We start from the raw sequence: 22,876 nt of genomic DNA on the forward strand, positions 1-22,876 counted from the left end.
TATTAAATGTTTTCAAAATAAAAGCTACACAATAAAAGTACGGTCAAGTCCAATTACATCAGAACATGGAAGACATGCTATGCCATTTCTAAACAGATATTAAGTGTGAAGACTTAAATATTTTCCTCAAATATCGTACTTGATATATTCATCTCAACATTTAAACGTGACTTCGCTGTTTGAAAATGATATACCTTATTTTGAAATCACAGTCCGGAACCTGTCACTTGTCTTTGAGTGGCTTGACTCGACAACGGAGAACTTCACAAAGTTGCGCACGATTACAAGACAATAAACGATTCACATAAAATGATTGCATGTTTATAATCAGACGTTGCCGAGACTGCTTAGCTGAAAAAAACAAAACAAAAACAAAAAAACACACACGGGCGATAAAATGCCCGAAATCAAAGTAACACCGCTGGGTAAGTTCACTTGCTACCTAGCGTCAGCTAAGGTTCTGTCAACATTCACACAATATAAATCCTAAATAATAGTGATTTAATTATTAGTTAAGAGTAAAAGTAAGGCTGAGCTTAGTCTGCAATTGTAGTCAGAAATATCTGGAAGGTTTGGACCATTAATGTTGGGCAGAGGTTGTTATTTGAGATGCTAACAACTCGAATTGCACCATGTAGTGTTAGGTTTTTTTTCTTCAATTTTTTTGGTGGGTGACACTCTGGTTGTTATCTTTTCTTTCTCCAAGGTGCTGGACAGGATGTTGGACGCAGCTGCATTATCGTCTCCATCGGAGGCAAAAACATCATGCTGGACTGCGGAATGCACATGGGATACAATGACGATGTGAGCTTGCTTTATTCCCCAAAACACTTGACTACCCAGTGCCTTTCCAAATAGCTAAAAGTCTTCTTTTTGTGGGGAGACTCTACAACCAACAAAATTAAATGGATCCTATGTTCCAGTCCTGTTAGAAAATGAATAACCAAAAAATGCAATTAATAAAAGGAAGAGCTGGATGAAGTGGCTGGGGAGAGGGAAGTCTGGGCGTCCCTGCTAAAGCTACTGCCCCCGTGACCCGACCTCGGATAAGTGGTAGAAAATGGATGGATGGATAGATGGATTATTGAGTTTTATTTTATATTTATTGAGTTAAAACAAAATCCTTACCTGGTTTCTTTGTGGAAAAAGAACCTAATTACTGGTTCGTCCAGCATTGGCAACTATTTAATCCCTTTTTATAAGTACAATTTTCATATAAACTGCATTTTGTAGTTAGTTGGCTTGTCTTTGTGAAACATTTAAGGGCCAGTCCTGGATCAGCTCTCAATCCCTGGGTGCTGGGGAGGTGCCTGGTCTCCAGGCGGCTGGGAGGCCATGTTGCTGTCCCTCAGGCCTGTGTCCTCCTTTTCCCTCTCCCCGGGGGACTCTGCCATGGTCGTCGCTCCTCTCTCGCTCGGGTTGTGTAGGGTCCCCGGCTGACTTTGGTGCCTGTGGTGGGGTGTCGGCGTCTCCCGCCTGAGACAGGTCCGTTTCGTGTGCCCTGTTCTGGTTGCTCGGTTGAGATCAGTGGTGGCTGGGAGAGTTAGCTGTAGCTCTATATTTACCCTACAATTGGCTGGCGACCAGTCCAGGGTGTACATCACCTCTCTTCCACAGTCAGATGGAATAAGTTTCAGCTCACTCGTGACCCTAATGAGGACAAGCAGTACAATTGGATGGATAGATGAGTAATACGGTCTCTCATATTGTGAATAAAATATCATCAAATATCAAAATGTAATTTACCACAACTGTACGGTTATGGAAAAGCTTGAAAAGCACTTGACTTTGACAAGATGTGAAAACCATATATGTTTTATTTCCTGTGTAAAAAAATAAGCCTGCGTTTTTATTCTAGAGACGCTTCCCAGACTTCTCTTACATCATTCAGAATGGGCGCCTGACAGACTTTTTGGATTGTGTGATCATCAGGTTGGTTTAAAGAGCGCTAACATCTTCATCACTTATAGATGGCCTATAAAAAGAAGTCTCTACTCTTGTCAGTCATTTCCATTTGGACCACTGCGGCGCTCTGCCCTACATGAGTGAGATGGTGGGATACGACGGACCGATCTACATGACGCACCCCACCAAAGCCATCTGCCCCATCCTGCTGGAGGACTTCCGCAAGATCACTGTGGACAAGAAGGGAGAGACCAACTTCTTTACCTCGCAGATGATCAAGGACTGCATGAAGAAGGTTATCCCTCTGAACCTACACCAGACTGTCCAGGTGAGGTCTTAATGGTTGACCTATTAGAACCTTGCCGTGTCATATGTCAATAATCTTCTCTTTTAATTGAGCTATGTGTTTGCATGCGCAGGTGGATGACGAGCTAGAGATCAAGGCATACTATGCGGGCCACGTTCTGGGTGCTGCCATGGTGCAGATCAAAGTGGGCTCAGAGTCTGTGGTCTACACTGTGAGTGTGACATTTGATAAGAATAAATTTAATCGCTTAACTTTGAATACATTGAATGGTTCGCTATTCACAATTTCAACTGTTTGCATTTGAAACGCCCAAGGATGCCACAAGTATTAATTGTTGTCAAGGAGGTATGTTAAAGTGATACATCTACACTGTTCTGAGCTCTATGTACTTGATGTCAGAGCAAAGCTAAGATTGGCCAAGTTGTTAGCAGGCAAAGTTACAGAGTCTTCACCGAATGTATATGCTTTTCCGCTACTGAGTTGCTATTAAAAAGCTCCAGCTAACAAACAACCAAGATCAAGGTATTGCTTGATAATAATTATTTTTACAGATTGCAAAGGCAATATACACTCAAATGTCCGGTTCATTTTCTCCTAAATCCAGTCTTCTGGAGGCCATTTATTTTTAAGGGCAATTTTGTAAGATGAGTTTTAAGTGATAAAGTGTTTTGGGATCATAGTTTGTGGTACAGCTTGAAACCTTTTTAAGAGGAGGCGTCAACTACTCACTGTTTTTACTTCATTCGGTCCCTGTCTCCCATGAATAATGGGGGTTTAACTGGTGGATCGGGACCCAAAAGTGGGTTGTGGACCCATTTTTTGGTGGGTGGCAGACAGCTAGTTAAAAAAATTAAATGTATTCCAGGTCAGATTTTTCGGTACAATTATAGAGGCGTACTCAGTTGCTACATGGAACATAGTAGAAGAAATGTTACTTCCTTGTTCTCTAGCCACTAGTTTATTCTGTAAAAAAAAAAATACAGTGCAGCTCAACTTTTGGCTGGCGGACGTCATGGCAAGCAGTATGCCTTTGGCCCTACAGCAAACTCATTTAAAAGGACATTTAAAAATATAATTTACCTATGTTTTCAGAGGCTATTTTTACCCCCCCCCCAAAAAAATATCTTAACTGTATTTAGCTTCTTTGAAAGTGGGTCGCCACTTTGCAACAATAGGAAAATGTGGGTCCCAGGGTGACAACAATTGAGAACCACTGTTTAGATCTCCATAGCGTGACTCTCTAACATGGACTTAGTATAAAAGTGTCAATTTTAATCATTTCAAAAAACAACTTGATTTTGTCATACAAGTACTCAGAAAAGGCCCCTCTGACAGCTACTTCTGTTTGACCCAATTTTGTATCTGCTTTGTCCATATTTGGCTAACACCGCAGACTTTCCTCTGATTTGTTGCCTGCGTGTAGAAGACCCACTTGTGAGAGCACACGTGTTTGTTATGTTGACAGCGCTGGCTCGGGAGCAGAAAGGGAAGGTGGAGATCTTCGCTAGTGACATAGATAAACTGGAGAAATTCAATTGACCTAATTTCAGGCCTCTCGGCAGAAAAACGTTTGGAACGCAGGAATGCATGGACGATTTTAAACCATATTTCAGGTTTACTGAGGCACCATAAGAGTGTTTTATTGGTTTTATTTTCATTTGCTTGAAGCCCTACTTTGGAACCTTAAGACAGACTTGAAACCCAATAATAATTTTAAACCTAACCCATATTTGAAGCACTAACCCTTGTTTGACACCCTTCATTGAAACTTTCATCCTCGTTTAAAACCCTATCTTGAAATTATAACCGTTGTTGAAACCTTATGGTAGGCCAAAAATTCCAATTTGAAACACTTATTTGACACCAAAACCCTGGCTTCAAACCCTAATTTGAAATCCTGGCTTGAAACCCTAACATGAAGTATCCCCTCAGACTAATTGCCACTATCCTGTCTCTTTTAGGGCGACTATAACATGACACCAGACAGACATTTGGGGTAAGTTACCTACTTTTGTTATGTTCAATTCAATGCCCACACAATCACTGTATCGTGGAAAACATCTAAATGAAACCGGTCAAACACTATGTATGAGTTCTGGGATGCTGACCACCCTCAGAATCATTCTAATTTCACAAAAATGTTTCTCATTGGATAGTGAATTAATTTGTCCCAGGCTCAAAGTGTTGTCATTGTGAACCGCTTAACTGTATTGGCAATGTTTTAAGCAACAACAAGTGAACATTTTTAACTAACATGCACGCGTAAAAGTAAGTTTAACTTTGTTACTAAAAACCCTAATTGCAGTGACGTTGTGTAAAACATAAATAAAAACAATACAATGATTTGTAAATCCTTTTCAACCAATGTTTAATTGAATACTCCACAAACACAAGATATTTCATGTTCAAACTGATGAACGCATAGATCATTTTACACTTGAGCATAGATCATTTAACACTTGAGACTATGTGAGTCCGGAAAATGTCATGGAAACATTGAGTACCACCCCTGGAACAATTAGTCCCTGCTATTTATCATCACGGAATACAGATACAGTAATCCTCCACGATATCAGTTCTTGCTTCGCGGTCCCGCTAAATTGCAGATGTTGGATACCGTTGTTAATTTATTTTTTTATACTTTTTGGACAATATTTTTGTGTTATCCATTGCTCTTGCTCTTTCTCAATATATTATATGTTTAAATATGTTTGTGTTGTTTTACGTGTGTTCATCGGCCTTTCAGAAAATGTAAATGCTGTAAATGCAACAAAAACATGCCTGGGTTTTAATTAAATAGGGTATTTCTATTTCAGGAATTTCACTAATTGCACCGGTTGACTTGAATTTAACCCTCTCTTCCCCCCCCCCCCCGATGGAGGTGGGGGTGGGGGGTGGGGGGGGACTGCATACAGATAAGCAGTTTATGAATGGATAACCAATTTATTATCATATAAATGACTACTTTATGAAGAGATAACCAGCTGATGAAAAAATGACCTGGTTATTTATACTTTTACACGAAAGGACTTTCAGGACTTTATTGGGCTCAGGAAATAGGAGAATATTCTTAAATTCACACTCTTTAGTTGATAATCAACATTAATATTGAAACATTTGGGTGGTAAATATTATTTACTGGACAGGGGGAGCGTATAAGTAACTTAAGCTGTCAGATAATTGTAACAGATTTAAAAAGCAGGAAAGATTTGGCCTAAATGACAGCGTAATCACTGAAGTACAATACTTGTTCATGTGGATATGAAAGGCTGGGTTCGACTGGGCTTGTCTTGGATCACGCCAGTGTTTAGCCAGCAACGGCCAGCCCACAAATTGTGACAGCATGCTGGATCACTTGCTTGTGCTTTGATTAAGAAGGCAGCTAGCTAGCCCACTAGCTGCACTACACGTCAAATGTTACTCGCGGTTATATGCTTCATTTTGGCGCCAAGCGGCGACCTGGCTGGCCACTGTGGGCCGCCCAGGCATAGACAGACTCCCACAGCCTGTCGGCTTCTCTTAACTGATTGATTGCTAGGCTCGTGGCTGCTCCGCTCCCCGCAAACCTGGTGAACCTGTCCGCCCAGCCCGCTGTGAGCGGCGCTGCCTTCCCCCCTCTGAGGAAAAAATTCAAGTGAACTAACTCCCCCTCAGTAGCGGTGAGAGGGAAATATAAGATAACCATACAATTACAAACTGTATGGAAGATGTTTTCACAGCGCACCTACACCCCTATCTGCCATACTCGCTCGCAAGTCAAATGAGCATTTTAATATTAACGTGTTGATCTATTTACATTTGTGTTTGAAATTGCCTCACCAGAAATGTTTGTAGACGAGAAAATGCAGTTTCCTGCTATATGCACAATGTGAATTTGATAAAAAAAATACTGTTGATTATCTAAAAGAGGAAACCAATTGGTCTTTTATAAGTAATTGAAATGTCTCGTTTTCTCGTGTAGTCATTGCTCTGTAACCAAGCAAAATTATATTTTATCCTTATACTTGATTATTCCGATACAGTTGTCAGTAGAATACTCGATTACTAATTGCAGCTAATTTGTGACAGGCTTGTTTAATGTCACTTCAGAAATAAAGTGAGCATTTTCATAGAATAACTGAATAACTAGTACTATCGATCTGTTTTGAAACTAAGCCCCCCACCCCCTTGACGATTGGCTTTGAAGGTGCAAAAATTTTTATCACCCCCCCCCCCCCCTAGTTTTTTCATAAAGGTTCAATGACCTTGTTTAACAAATTTGTTTTGATAAATAAATATATATTTTAAAATATATTAACTTGTTTAGTGCCAAAGACGTATTAGTACATTTTCATGAACCCATGTTTTTTTCTTTGTTTTTGTTTTTTTAATAAATAAAGATAGGCTCCAGCATGCCCACGACCCTAGTGAGGATAAGCGGAACGGAAGATGAATGAATGAAAATAAAATTGTAATTGAGGGTTTTGCGCAGCTCCACAATAAGTATCTAAGGATAGAGATGGATTTTAGTATGTTAACTCGACACCAGATGGCAGCAGTAGCTTTGATCAGAGAGACACGGTGAGCCACAGTTAGAGCGAGAAACCATGGATAAATACAGACAGTTTACTCAAAAACAGAGTTTTGGTAAAACCGAAAAGGATGATGTACCATTGTACCATCATTTTCACAAAAGAAGAAAGGGATGACGCTACGACAACACATGATGTGTAACGCTGGCCACGTCAAGCTTTCGAAGGCCCGAGATCGCGACCAGATCACGGTCTGCCGAAGGAGATTCAGACTCGGATTACAATGAGCCGGATGCATCCTTATCTGGGAGCAGCAGCGCGTCCTGCCCTGAGGCCCCAGAAAGTCACCAAAGAGGTAAGAAACTTCAAAGCAAACGTACAGCCTGAGCGGTTACTACGGTTACCGTTTTTATCATACAACGTGCACAAATAAGCACGACAGTTTGTCCTATGGTAGTACACGGTTACAAATCATGCATCATGTAAACAAAAAACGTGGCGCCTCGATAGCTAAATGAATTGGATAGACTTTCCAATTGTAGACAGTAGTGCACAAAAATATAATTTTCAGACAATGGAATCTGTGTAATGTAGAATTTATTTATTTTTTTAACTTTCCTCATCGCACTGTAGCAATATCAAATATTTTGTGGTAATTGTACATATTTCTATAAATTGCAGTTGGCAGCAGCCCTCCCACACCTGTTGGCAAGAAAGGTGAAAAAAGTATTTGTATCCACTTCACACTGCAGCAATAATGTTTCATTTTTATGCTAATTGTTTATTTTTTATCATTTACAGGAGGTGCATCAAGAAGTGGTGGGGTTGTTCATGGCAGGTCGTCTGCTGACTGGAAACAAAAGTCCCACACGCACACACACGCACGCGTATACACACATACACAGCTGTACATATTCTGAAGTTCATGCACCATCAATTTGAAAATCCATGTGTTATACTTGTAAATAAAGTCGTATTTTGGAATCAAAATACCCTTTTTGTGTCATTTATGTTGTTATATAGTAGGAAAACATTTAGATATTTATATGGAAGAAATGGACAGCAGCGGCACGGTAGCCGACTGGTTAGAGCGTCAGCCTCACAGTTCTGAGGACCCGGGTTCAATCCCCGGCCCCGCCTGTGTGGAGTTTGCATGTTCTCCCCGTGCCTGCGTGGGTTTTCTCCCACATCCCAAAAACATGCATTAATTGGAGACTCTAAATTGCCCGTAGGCATGACTGTGAGTGCGAATGGTTGTTTGTTTCTATGTGCCCTGCGATTGGCTGGCAACCAGTTCAGGGTGTACCCCGCCTCCTGCCCGATGACAGCTGGGATAGGCTCCAGCACGCCCACGACCCTAGTGAGGAGAAGCGGCTCAGAAAATGGATGGATGGATGAAATGGACAGCACCTGAGTTATATACAGTGGGTACGGGAAGTATTCAGACCCCCTTAAATTTTTGCTAAAATAATTTAGGTTAATTTTTTCCTCATTAATGTGCACACAGCACCCCATTTTGAGAGGAAACAAAACTGAATTGTTAAATATTTTTGCAGATTTATTAAAAAAGAACAACTGAAATATCACACAGCCATAACCATTCAGACCCTTTGCTGTGGCACTCGTATATTTAACTCGGTTGGTGTCCATTTCTTCTGATCATCCTTGAGATGGTTCTACACCTTCACTCGAGTCCAGCTGTGTTTGATTATACTGATTGGACTTGATTAGGAAAGCCACACACCTGTCTATATAAGACCTTATAGCTCACAGCGTATATCAGAGCAAATGAGAATCGTGAGGTTAAAGGAACTGCCTGAAGAGCTCAAAAACAGATTTGTAGCAAGGCACAGATCTGGCCGAGGTTACAAAAAAAATTCTGCTGCACTTAAGGCTTCTAAGAGCACAGTGGCCTCCATAATCCTTAAATGGAAGCCGTTTGAGACGACCAGAACCCTTCCTAGAGATGGCCGTCCAGCCAAACTGAGCAATTGGGGGAGAAGAGCCTTGGCGAGAGAGGTAAAGAAGAACCCAAAGATCACTGTAGCTGAGCTCCAGAGATGTAGTTGGGAGATTGGAGAAAGTTTTAGAAAGTCAACCATCACTGCAGCCCTCCACCAGTCGGGGATTTATGGCAGAGTGGCCTGACGGAAGCCTCTCCTCAGTGCAAGACACATGAAGGCCTGCATGGAGTTTGCTAAAAAAAACAAAAACATGAAGGACTCCAAGATGGTGAGAAATAAGATTCCCTGGTCTGATGAGACCAAGATAGAACTTTTTGGCCTTAATTCTAAGCGATATGTGTGGAGAAAAGCAGGCACTGCTTATCACATGTCCTATACAGTCCCAACAGTGAAGCATGGTGGTGGCAGCATCATGCTGTGGGGGTGTTTTTCAGCTGCAGGGACAGGACGACTGGTTGCAATCGAAGGAAAGATGAATGCGACCAAGTACAGGGATATCCTGGACGAAAACCTTCTCCAGAGTGCTCAGGACCTCAGACTGGGCCGAAGGTTCACCTTCCAACAAGACAATGTCCCTAAGCACACAACTCCAGAACAACAACTCCATGACTGTTCTTGAATGGCCCAACCAGACCCCTCACTTAAACCCAATTGAGCATCTCTGGAGAGACCTGAAAATGGCTGTCCACCAACGTTCACCATCTAACCTGACAAAACTGGAGAGTATCTGTGAGGAGGAATGGCAGAGGATCCCCAAATCCAGGTGTGAAAAACCTGTTGCATCATTCCCAAAAAGACTCATGGCTGTGTTAGCTCAAAAGGGTGCTTCTACTAAATACTGAGCAATGGGTCTGAACAGCTGTGTGATATTTCAGTTTTTCTTTTTTCATAAATCTGCAAAGATTTCAACAATTCTGTTTTTTTCTGTCTGTATGGGGTGCTGTGTGTACATTAATGAGGGAAAAATGAACTTAAATGATTTTAGAAAATGCCTTCAATATAACAAATAATGAAACATTTAAGGGGGTCAGCATACTTTCCGTACCCACAGTACATTTCTGTATCTTAGGTTGGCTAAGGAACCAAACACAACTGTTACGATAAGAATTAGACTCCTTATGTACACTACCTCTCTCATTGTACTTTGTTGGTTTGAGACATCCTCTTGCAAAGTGTTGACATCTCTGTTGTTGTATTGCATGTTGACAGTGCCGCTTGGATCGACAAGTGTCGTCCAGACATTCTCATCTCAGAGTCAACTTATGCCACCACCATCCGGGACTCCAAGCGGTGCAGAGAGAGAGACTTCCTGAAGAAAGTGCATGAATCCATAGAACGAGGAGGAAAAGTATTACTAAGTTACACTTATGCTGAGGTTTTGTGTTTTGCCATTTTTAATAAGAGTCTACAAATCCATAATTATTTTGTCCAGGTTCTCATCCCAGTGTTTGCCCTTGGAAGAGCCCAGGAACTCTGTATCCTCTTGGAAACATTTTGGTAAAGTACACAAAGAATTAAAGTACCTGAGGACAGGAAAGGGTTTTGGGGGGGAGTACACAAACTGGTAGTTGTATATTCTTATTACTAATTGACATCCTCTGACAGGGAGAGAATGAACCTGAAGGCTCCAATCTACTTTTCCACGGGTCTGACAGAGAAAGCCAATCATTACTACAAGTTGTTCATCACATGGACCAACCAGAAGATCAGGAAAACATTTGTGCAGAGGAACATGTTTGAATTCAAGCATATCAAAGCCTTTGACCGCTCGTATGCTGACAACCCAGGACCCATGGTGAGTGTGTTTTTTTTTTAACCTTCAAGCAGTGTCTGTGTGATGAAAAGAGTGGCAAAGATAGAGCAGTGTGAACACTTGACAGGTGGTGTTTGCAACACCTGGAATGCTGCACGCCGGACAGTCACTGCAGATCTTCAAGAAATGGGCCGGCAATGAGAAAAACATGGTGAGTGTCGATAAAAAAAGGACACGTGAAAGCAACAACGGTTGTTGTAAAAGAATGTATTCTGATCTCTGCAGGTTATCATGCCAGGTTACTGCGTGCAAGGAACCATTGGACACAAGATCCTGAATGGACAGAAGAAACTGGAGATGGAAGGCAGAGTGACAGTAAGCAAGCTTTTATAAACCTGCAATTCGCTTTCTGTGGTCCAAATCAGTGAATGGGTTTATAAAACAATGTAACATTTGTGCCCGCCACAGTGTTTGACACGACACGAACACACCACACAAACCAGAGTTAGACAAAACGTACGTTACACTCTGACACTTTCATGTACAGTAGAAATGCTTTAATGAATAAAGAAATATTTTGTGAAATATACAGCAGCTGAAATAAGTATTTAACACAGAACAGAACGGAATCATCTTTATTTGCCAAGTATGTCCAAAAGACACACAAGGAATTTGTCTCCGGTAATTGGAGCCGCTCTAGTACGACAACGGACAGTCAATAGATAGAGAACACTTTTGAGACATAAAGACATTGACAAAAAACAGTCACTGAGCAATAAAGGGTTGCTTGTTATCTGGTAATGCCAGTACATTATTATTATTATTATTTTTGACAATTGTGCAAAAAGATGCAGAGTCCTCTAGCACTTAGAGCAGTTCGAATGACGAATATTGCAATAGTCCGGTGCAATGACCATTGTGCAAAGGGCGCCGAGACCTCAAGGGAGTAGTGCGATAATCTGGGACAATGTTGATTGTGCAAATGTTGCAGATAGTCCTCAGTCAGTGTGCAAATGGAGCAGATGCTACTCTGGCACGAGTGGCCAGTATTGGTCAACAACAGATATGCAAATAGTGCAGCGTGGCGAGACTACTACACTGAGTGCACGAGTAATATATAATTGGCCCGACAGAAATGTGACAACAAACTCAAGACAAAAAAAATTGCCAGCGTGTTGCAATGGAATTGTAGCTTAGGTGTTTAAGAAGTTGATTGCAAGAGGGAAGAAGCTGTTGGAATGACGTCACCATTTTTCTCACTAAATATATTTCTAAAGGTGCTATCGACCTTGAAAATTCACCAGCTGTTGGGAACAACCCAAGTACACCATACATACAAAGAAAGTAGAACAAATAAGCTCAGAAATTAAGTTGTGTGTAAAAATGTGAAATGACAAGGGAAAAAAGAAAGAAAGGGAGGTGCAAAAAGGCATAGAAAGCCAAGACAACACCTAAAATCTATCAGTCATGAGCAGAGGGAGTATTTCAAATTCCCCTGTTGCACAGCAAATCTGTTCCAGCACAAAGGCATACACATCCACCATTCTGCATGGCCATCCAGCTGAACAGGACAGGTTAAAAAAAACAAACCCAAAACATTCTATTAAATTAGCTATATGAAACATTCTGCCTTTGCAAAGATAATAATGCTCAGTTTTGATTGATGCTGTCAGAGAGGTATTATTTACTGACTGTTGTGGTTGCAGTTTGCAGTGGTGTACTGCATCAAAATGAGAGTTGTTCCTAATATTCTGGTTTCCTCAATTAGTTATAAACCCAACTCACCAAAAGTTTCAGGATCCACCTAAAATGCACTATAACCTTTACAGGTTAACCTGACTTTCTGTAAAAAAATTACTGCACAACTGTTCAATGTTTAAGTAGTTTTTGCACAACTCGCTGTTTTCTAACTTGGAGCTGAACGGCAAAATTCACAATCGGTGTTTGATCAATTAATGACCCAATACATTTCCTGGTTGAGTTAGAATTGGTATTCAAACAGTCCTCGTCATTGTGCTGTTTACATTTTGACATCATAAGACGAAGATGACACCTAGCAAATTGCTCAGCAGTGTGTCGCCATTGCGAGGCTTCAAATAGGATGTTTCCTCAGCGGGAAGTGGTCATCGAGCGTAGAGTGTCATCAGCTGGTCGCAACAGAAAAAATGTAGAGACCGGAAGAGTCACAGAAAAGCATAGAAGTGGACATCCTTGGAAATGTTTATGCCTCAAACACCTGTTTCTTAAAGATCAGCAAGTTGTGTCAAGTACTGAAACATCAAACAGTTGAACTTATATTTAAATGTTTAGAAAAAGTCAAAATGACGTTCAAAGGTAAAGGTTGTTGTGCATTTTCGGTTCATCCTGAAATTTTACTCGAAAGCCCAGTTTCCATAACTTTTCTGTTAGTAGCGTATGAGACTAAGTATGATGTAGTACAGGTAATACACCACTGCAAACTAAAACCACAATGTAACTATCAATTGATGAGTGTCATTTATCTGATCTTGACTGAACACCTTGTTCTTTTCGTAGTTGGACGTGAAGCTACAGGTGGAATACATGTCCTTTAGCGCCCACGCCGACGCCAAGGGCATCATGCAGCTCATCCGCATGGCCGAACCTCGCAACATGCTGCTTGTGCACGGCGAGGCAGTCAAGATGGAGTTCCTTAAGGGCAAGATCGAGCAGGAGTTTAGTGAGTGGAGATCGTACATTTGACATGTTTGGGCTCCTTCGGGCCTCTCAGGAGACGTTACGTTGTCTGGTGTCCCACTACAGGTATCGACTGCTACATGCCGGCTAACGGCGAGACCACTACAGTGACTACAAATCCCAAAGTTCCAGTTGATATGTCGCTTAACCTTCTCAAGAGGGAAATGGCACTAGGAGGTGAGTTATACTGTATTAACAGAAGATGCAGTCTGGTTGTCTTTATTTATTTTCATTTACATATCCTGATTCATGTGATCTTAAGTTAAACGTCAGATTTGTTAATTACTTGTTTGGATTACCAAATAACAATTATGATAATATTATTTGCTTTTTGTCCATGTTTAAGATGTGAATATTCAATAGGTCTACTGCTGTGAGTAAATGCAGAAAATCCCCAAATGCATGAATTACAATTTGAAAACTGGTTTACGTTTTGGATGCCATGATTGCAATTGAAACAGTGTGAGCGCTTAACAATGACTTCTGGGGCGCTGGTTGATCTCTTGGTCATAGATTTGTAGGGAAATTGTGCATACGTGCAGACACATCATCCCTTTATAACACATTCACATTTAATGCATTTGCAACAGTTTTGTTCAATTTTGACAAGACAAGAATTTTTAATTCCAAGTTGCTTCTCACTTAAGCATTGTGTATTGTGTTGTTTCAGGACCTTTACCTGATCCCAAGAAACCACGCATCATGCACGGAACCCTTATCATGAAAAATAATGTAAGTTTAAATACAGACCACCCGCAACATGATGCCCACTTGTACATATAATAATACCCAATACAATAGCTGTATCATGTATTATGCCTATGCGAAGATAACTAAGGTCCGTCAGAGAGGTATTGATGTTTTTATTATTGTGTTTGCAGTATACAGTCGTGTACAACTGTACTATATCATAATGAGAGCTGTGTAATTACAATAGTAAATGTTAAATTAAGCCCTGGGGCGGTGTGTGATTTCACTACCTTCTGCTTTTTCATGGCCACAAACGGACAGTCTTGCTTTGCTTTTTAATTGTCATTAGTATAAAATATCCATTCAATATTATTTATGTTTATTTATCTTTAACTCAGTGGTGACCGACTGGTTAGAGCGTCTGCCTCAAAGTTCTGAGGACCGGGGTTCAATCCCCGGCCCCGCCTGTGTTGAGTTTGCATGTTCTCCCCGTGCCTGCGTAGGTTTTCTCCGTGCACTCCGGTTTCGTCCCACATCCCAAAAACATGCATGGTAGGTTAATTGACAACTCGAAATTGCCCGTAGGTGTGAATGTGAGTGCGAATGGTTGTTTGTTTGTATGTGCCCTGCGATTGGCTGGCAACCAGTTCAGAGTGTACCCCGCCTCCTGCCCGATGATAGCTGGGATAGGCTCCAGCACGCCCGCGACCCTAGTGAGGAGAAGCGGCTCAGAAAATGGATGGATGGATATCTTTAACTCTTTTAATTGCAGTTTGTTTGCGCAATGTCCGGGTTCTGTTTATATATCAATTCCACCTTTTTTTTCTTTTGTTGCTAAATAGTAAAGTTTTTCTCCAGTCAGCAGAGAGAGCTTCCGCTTCTCAAATTGAAATGTAATTCTTCTCCATGGTCAGCAGAGGGTATTTACAGTCACTTCTAAAAATCAAAGTAGCCTCATTCATTTGCTCCGTTAGAGTGCAGTATGCTATTAAACCGCTCTTTAGCATATCTACTGTAGTACAAAAATTACTAAACAATGCAATCTGGTTGAAAACAGAATGAGAAATCCATTCTCCCCAAATTGTAAGATTTAATCCAGGAAATAAAAGGAATAAGAAATTGCAGTTTTCGTGGGTTTCAATTGGCCAAAAGTGGCCATGATAGTGCCAAAAGGTACAATTTGATGTAAGCAGTATATTGTTCATATAGTAAAAGTAAAAGTATAGAGCCAAAAGGGTAATACATTTCTGACAGTGTCAATCAAAACTCAACATTGTTATATTACTGTATAAAGGAACAATATTTCATACAGCCCTTATAGTGGCTATCATATTGTCAGTGGTCCTTTCTGTGACAATGTTACCTTTTGCACCGGGCACAGAGTCTCAAGTTGGTGTCCTCAGAACAAGCCCTGAAGGAGCTCGGACTCAACGAGCATCAGCTGCGATTCACGTGTCGTGTGCAGCTCCACGACCCGCACAGTGACACTGACACACTTCGAAGAATATACACGCACCTCAAGAGGTGAGAAGGTCTTTCAATTTACTGGAACTGGCTCAGCCATGTCCACCACAGGTCTTTGCTGATCGTCTTTGAGCTTTTAGGGCTTTTATCTTCTGTGTCAGGATAAGAACCCCATTGGCGTTGAATAAAATCAGACCAAGATGCTTGTTTGCTGTCAGGATTGTTCTCTGTGCAATCCTGAACTCACATTCATACATTCACTTATGGTTCTTCAATACAATTAACCAAATGACTCATTTTTATTGGTAGTCCCTTTGCCAGAATTTGAGATGTGAAAGAAGCAGGCAGAAAACATGACCAAAGTGAACCCCCGTTATTTGCAGGGCGTAGGGATTGGGCCGGACCGTGAATTGTGAAAATCCGCGGATAATTGAAAAACCATTATAATTGCATTGAATATATATATATATATTTTTTTTTAAACCCCAAAAAGAATTGAATAAGCAGGTATAAACGGCCAATAAGCGTTTAGGACCATGAATAGCGAAAATCCGCAGACAATTGACAGCCATTATAATTGCATTGAACACGTTTGTTGTGTTGTTTTTGGCACGGTGAGCGACTGGTTAGCACATCTGCCTCACAGTTCTGAGGACCGGGGTTGAAATCCCATCTCCGACTGTGTGGAGTTTGCATGTTCTCCCCGTGTCTGCGAGGGTTTTCTCCGGCCACTCTGGTTTCCTCCCACATCCCAAAAACATGCATGGTAGGTTGAGTGAAGAGGTGTGAATGTGAGTGCAAATGGTTGTTTGTTTCTATGTGGCCTGCGATTGGCTGGCGAACAGTTCAGGGTGTCTCGCCCGAAGATAGCTGGGATAGGCTCCAGCACGCCCGCGACCCGAGTGAGGATAAGCGGTACAGAAAATGGATGGATGGATGTTTGTTTTTTTTAAACCCCCAAAATTATTAAATAAGCAGGTATAAACCGCCAATAAGCGTTTTGGGGATTTTCTCCCATAATAAGGAAACAAATAAAAATACATTTGAAATAAAATTTAGGTGGGGGGGGGGGATCAGCGAATAAGTGAATCCGTGGGTGCCGAACCGCAAGTATACAGGCGTCCATTGTACAGCAATAAAAGCATCAGTAACGCAGTTAGATATATAACTTGATGGATTTATATCAATTCATTAATGTATGAAAAAACGTTTTCATGGTCATATTGGTGCTTCACAAGCCATTGCTTGGAAATTATGCTTAAAGAATAGGATGATGGAGAGTCCCTAATTGTCTCTGCAAGTATATTCCTTTGATCTGACATTTTAATGGACTCTACTACCTGGCTAAAAGCAGTCTTCTTGCATGAAAATGTACAGTCCCTTCTGAAATAAATAATAATCGGTTCCAGAGTCAATAAAACCTCAGTGCTAATTTGCGACCACTTCACAAGGACAACAAACTTTTCACACTTGTAATATTCAGTGCGTCAATGTATTCCTCTTTTTTCTCGCTGCAGTGTCTTAAAGGGGTACGCCATCCAGCACCTTCCCGATGGCACTGTCATGGTGGAGTCTATCGTCATCAAAGTGTCGTCATCACCGGAAGAAACCAATACAAAGGTCATCCTGCTTTCCTGGAGTTACCAGGTAAATTACTTTTTAAAACGTCTTTGAGGCATTTAGGCCTTGAAAGTGGCAAGGCTGACAAAGGGATGCAAAGCCTTGACAGTACCCCCTTTCACACTGCCCATCTGTCCTGTGTGTAAAGCATGCTACACGCATTACCGATTTTTAAAATCTGAGAGACCCCACACAATGGCAAGTAAAATATTTCCATGTGTGCCTACTGCTCTTAGTGTGTGTCACGTATTTGAAGCCACTAACGACGCACACCACACACTGATCTCTGTTGTTGTATTAAGACTGATCGGTGCAACCAGACGGCTGAAAAATACAAACGTGTGAGCAGAAGAACTACAAGCCAGAAGAAGAAATACAAGCATAGACATGAATACAAATAGGACCCGCCTTGGTGCGGAATCGTACGTAAATATCATCGCCAAATTGGCTGAACTGGTCGCCAGCCAATCGCAGGGGACATATAGACAATCAATCATTCGCACCTATGGACAATCTAGAGTCTTCAATCAACCTACCATGCATGTTTTTGAAATGAGGGAGGCAATACCCAGAGGAAACCCACGCAGTTACGGGGAGAACATGCAAACTCCACACAGGCAAGGCCAGATTTGAACCCGGGTCTTCAGAACTGTGAGGCAGATGTCCTAACCAGACCTCAGTCCAAAGTTATTGGAAATGCAATGCCGCCAGAAAGTATTCACGCCCCTTCACGTTTTCCACAGCCTCAAGTCTTCTTGGGTTTGCCTCTACAAGCTTGGCACACCTGTTTTGGGGCATTTTCTCTCATTCTTCTGTGCAGATCCTCTCGAGGTCAGTCAGGTTGGATGGGCAGCGTCGGTAGACAGCCATTGTTAGGTCTTTCCAGAGCTGTTCGAATGGATTCAAGTCTGGGCTCTGGCTGGCCCACTCAAGGACATTCACAGGCTGTTCCTGAAGACACTCCTTTCTTACCTTGGCTGTGTGCTTTGGGTCATTGTCGTGTTGGAAGGTGCATTGACACCCAAGTCTGAGTTCCAGAGCACTCTGGAGCAAGTTCTCTCGAAGAATTTCTCTATATATGACAGCTGTCATCTTACGCTGATGAGCAGTGCCTCTTCGTCAGCGATGACGCTTGACGCTTGTCTGAGAATCCTTAAGGTGCCTTTTGGCAAACTCCAAGCGGGCTGCCATGTCCCTTTTAGTGACAAGTGGCTTGCGTCGGGCAACTCTACCATAAAGGCCTGATTGGTGGAGTGTGTTAGCAATGGGTGACCTTCTGGATGGTTCCCCTATCTCCGCAAGGGAGCACTGGAGCTCCGCCTTAGGGACTATAGGGTTCCTGTTCACTTCTCTGACCAAGGCAATTCTTCCCCTATCTAGGAAAGGTCCTGGTGGTTCCAAACTTCCTCAATTTCCGAATAATCCTGACCACAGTACTTTTCAGGGACCCTCAATGCTGCTGAAATTCTTTTGTATCCTTCCCCAGATTTGTGTCTTGACACAATCCGGTCTCGGAGGTCTTCAGACAATTCCTTAGACTTCTTTGCTTGGTTTGTGCTGACATGCCATGCCAACTATGAGACCTTATATAGACAGGTGTGTGCCATTCCAAATGATGTTCAATCAACTAAATTTACCACAGGTGGACTCCATTCAAGTTGTAGAAGCATCTCAAGGATGATCAGTGGAAATCAGATACACCTGAGCTTAAGTTTGAGTGTCATAGCAAAGGTTGTGAATACTTATGTACCTTTTATGTTTGAATGTTTACATTTTTCATAAATGTACACAGATGTCTGAACATATGTTTTTACTTTGTCATTATGGGATATTTTATGTGGATTTATAGAAACTATACTCAAATCAGCTTGAGAATAAGTCTGTAACAGCAAAATGTGGAAAACGTGAAGGGGTGTGAATACTTTCTGGTGGCGCTGTAATTATAGAAAAGCTTGAAAATGTTTGAAAAGTTTTACATTTTACCCAAACTTACCACGCTGGTGTGGTTGATGTAGGCATTGTTGACGTACTCATAGGCGAGTCAAGGCAGGTTGCTTTCATGATCCACGAGGAATTAGTATGCTTCCTGCTTTCCAATCCGTGGCCATAGACAAACGGCTTGACAAAAAAAGAAAAAGAAAAACCGTTGATGTACCAAAAATATCATGTTTAACACTCCAGAAACCTGTTTCATATTCCTCTAACCCTTAAAGCTAACACCCCCGCCATGCCGCTCTCTCCCTCTGTCCGCTGCACTCTATGCGACAATAGATAATAGATAGACCATGGGTGGGCAAACTTCGGCCTTTGGGCTACATCCGGTCCCTTGACCATTTCAGTCCGCCCAAATTATATCAAAATCATGACTGCATTCATTTGACCTTGTCCTGTAATGCCGAGTGGTTCCACCAGGTTGTGGTGTAATGCCCAGTGGTTCCACCAGGTAGCGCAGTAGGTACAGTGATACATTGACTTGACTTTGGCTGTTCTGTTTTTACTCTGCTACTGCTCTGAACCCTTCTTCAACCATGCGTGGGCGAAAGAAAAGAAAAGTCGACTGAGTGCAGAGTGTTTAATATAGAATGGACTACTAAATACCTTTTCACTGAAATCTGTATGTCTAATTTGTTAAGAAACCATTGCGGTTTTAGAAGAATATAACATCAGCCGTTACTTTTCTACCAAGCGTGCTGATTATGCTAACAGCCAATCAACGCAGGAACTGATGACTACGGCACAGCGGTTAAAATCAAGCTTGCAGGCTCAGTAAAACGCCTTTATCTGACAAACTGCCATCCAAGATTCAGTCACACAAGACCCTGAAGCAGCGCCACAGGAGCTGCAGATAGAACTGATTGATCTCCCATGTGATCCTGTCTTAAAAGAGAAGTTCAACTTTCAAACTGGATGAGTTTTATGCATCATTAAGCGCAGACAAATGTCCAAAAATCCTGAAGATGGCACAGAGGATGCTGGGGTGTTTGGCTGAACAGACCTTTAGTGTGATGAACACCAACAAAACATCCTACAGATCCCAACTGAGTGATGTACACCTCAGTTGTGTTCTGAGAATTGCCACAGTAAAATGAACACCAGACTTTAATGCACTGGCAAAAAAAGATGATTAAACAAAAAAGAAACACTGTTCCCATTAAATGTAAATCTAAGTATTAACACTACCATGCCTTTTTAAAAAAAAAAATTATATGTAAGCATCTGGTCCTGGCTTGGCCCGCCTGTCAAATTTTAAGTCAATGTGGCCCCTGAGGCAAAAGGTTTGCCCACCCCTGGGATAGACCCATCATCACCATGGCTGCCACTCAATGCATAGCCTGGAAATGAGCCACAGTCAACATGGCCAACCACATAGTCTCGGGAGGCGCAATTTATGGTTGTGATCTAGTCATACGGTATATCTGTAACCTGATTTTTTTTTTATTTTCCATACCTCTGCCTGTATTGCTCCACAGCGCCAGAAAACAACAGCGGCCAATTCTGGAACTAACAGACTTTGTTAACGCTGGTTTAAGTGAAAATTGGAAACTATTTTTGGACACATTGTTCGGTCCTGACAGTCCGTTTTATCTGATATCCAATATATCGGCGTCCGTTATATCGAGGTTCCACTGTATGTATTTTTGTAAGAGCGTTAACAGCTAACAATGTATGTAGCATTGTTACTGTGATGACAAATATTGAAAGAAAATATTGGAGTAAACATTTATAATCCTAAGATTAAAAGTTACATACGCTGTTTACAGTGTCTGTGTTTGTGTAATTGGGTTCACTTTTTAGGTTGTCGCTTTATGAAGATCAGTCCAATTTACTTGCATTAGTTTACAGGCAGCTCTGCCACAATAAATATGGCGGAGACGCTTACATATCCCAGCAGTGGGCCAACCTCAAAGCGGACTCCTTTTATATTTGATGTGTACAAGAAGCTAGTCTAACTTTCAGTTCTAGTCATAACTACATTGCAGTTGCAAATTCCTCTGCTTCTCACACTCAACACAACCAGTCGCTCCTCTATTTGTATCTGTCAACGATGCGAGCTTCAGGTCGCTTCCTAATTTGCTATCATTCAGTTTTTGTTCACGGAGTTCGAATCCCGGCCAAACTCAGTGTTGACCAGACACGGAGGGATTTGCGATTGTATATATTGAACAGGTTTAACATTTATGAATTTTTTTCCGACCAGATCGGGAAGGAAAGAATCACTCATCACACCCAATAATCTCTCAGAATAATTGTTCAGAGACATCCGTGAATCGGGCCTTTAATGACCGCAGGGGAGGGAAAATGAAAAAATTTGGCCTCATTTTCAGTATGTGTGTAGCCCATTGAGATACCAATACAGAATGGGGAGTTGATGTTGACCCCCGAATCTGCCAGTTTGGTGGAGAAGTATCAGCAGTCATTGTGAAGCTTAACACGCGAGACTACGCTACTTTATTTTTAAAGCAATTGTCAGTGTCCCAGATGTCATCTGAATGCGCAAAGCCGCAAAAGCTGTGGGATCGCACATTACAGACTCAGTGATGCCCAACAGTGAGTTCTGTCTGAACAATAGTGAATGAATAATTGCCAACCTAACTTTATGTCTCTGATGCAGCAATTTGGCAGAATGGCAGTGTGAGACAAGGTTTAGAAAGTGTGTCAAGGTGTGTGGCTTTGTCTATTACAGGCACACTGTATTTAGTCATTTTGTCTCTTTACTGCTTTATTATTAACTTTCTATTTTTTCCAACAGGATGAAGACCTTGGGAGCTTCCTTTCAACTCTGCTGAAAAAAGGGCTTCCATCTGGACTTTGATAAAATTACTAATATGATCATGGTGTTTTGTTGTTTTTAATGAAATAACTGTTGGGGCAGAATTCACTAAGTTTGGGTGCATACAGACAACTGATTTAGTAACACTTCACAACTGAAACTTTATTTTAGTTAGCTAGCATAGATACGTCAACAGAATTAATCTGATTATTTTTTTCCCTGATGGCGTAGCCTCTTGTTGCAAGGCTGATTTTGTGCCCCCAAATTATAATAAAATAAAAAAGAAACAGTATGTCAGTCACACTCACTTTCTTCTTTCAATGGAACCCATCAGAGAAAGGAGACAGAGTTGACATGAAACCCATCAGAGACACCATATCAGCCTTATGATCATGAGTTTATTTATACACATTTATTAAAAATGTAATTACTTGTTTGTAAGAAATTGTAACAAGCTTTGTTTTGAACCACAGAGCCATCCACTGGATATGGTGCATCACTAACTTGCTTGCACCTAATGCAACTCTTTTTTTTTTTATTTACTGCATATGTTTTCACCTTTTTTTTTATATATATACTTGTAAGCACCTTTAGATTCTCAAATGAAAAGTGCATTGCAATTGTATCATTACAACTGTACACATGTGACTCGAAGGCATTTTTTGATGGACAAAGTAAAAAAAAAAAACAAAAAAAAAACATATTTCCTTTGTAAAGTTCCAGAATAAACATTCATGCATATTGGGACACCTGCAGAAAGTGAAAAGTGAACTGCCCCCTCCCCCATCCCTTGTTGCTAGAACAGCTTGAACTCTTCTTTTAGCAAGATGTTGGTGTGCGTGAAAGTTGGTCCAATTGTGACGTGAGATGGTACTAATGTTGGAACTGAGAGTTTCCTTTAACTGTTCTAATTGAGGGGTCCCCAACCAACGTACCACGAAACAAACAACCGAACCGAGAGACTGACCAAAAAATATTTTATGAATACAAAATGTGTTTGGAGTGCTTCTTTAAAAAGAATAACAAGCCAAATAACGAGAAATAAGAGCCTTTGACTTTCACGAAAATGAAAGCTTTATTTAAAAAACAATATCAGCACTCCTACTTATTGTAAGGGTTTATTCCTATAGTTGACTTGCATTAACAAACAAACTGTGATGTAGCGACAAGCTCACA

General features: G+C 41.2%; 1 protein-coding gene across 1 annotated transcript; it reads left to right on the forward strand.

Annotated features, from left to right (window-relative positions):
- Positions 1–245: 245 nt before the first annotated feature.
- Positions 246–21,759, forward strand: ints11 (integrator complex subunit 11). The gene is made up of 17 exons (XM_061686539.1): positions 246–425; positions 707–804; positions 1,859–1,932; positions 2,005–2,233; positions 2,325–2,423; positions 4,174–4,208; positions 9,897–10,035; positions 10,120–10,184; positions 10,293–10,482; positions 10,568–10,651; positions 10,726–10,815; positions 12,976–13,138; positions 13,222–13,332; positions 13,826–13,887; positions 15,227–15,369; positions 16,827–16,956; positions 21,680–21,759. The coding sequence occupies exons 1-17, from the start codon at positions 398–400 to the stop codon at positions 21,740–21,742; spliced, it is 1,803 nt and encodes a 600-aa protein (XP_061542523.1). The 5' UTR covers positions 246–397; the 3' UTR covers positions 21,743–21,759.
- The last annotated feature ends 1,117 nt before the right edge of the window (positions 21,760–22,876 follow it).

Source organism: Phycodurus eques, chromosome 1 (genome assembly GCF_024500275.1).
Source record: "Phycodurus eques isolate BA_2022a chromosome 1, UOR_Pequ_1.1, whole genome shotgun sequence".
Lineage (NCBI taxonomy): Eukaryota > Metazoa > Chordata > Actinopteri > Syngnathiformes > Syngnathidae > Phycodurus > Phycodurus eques.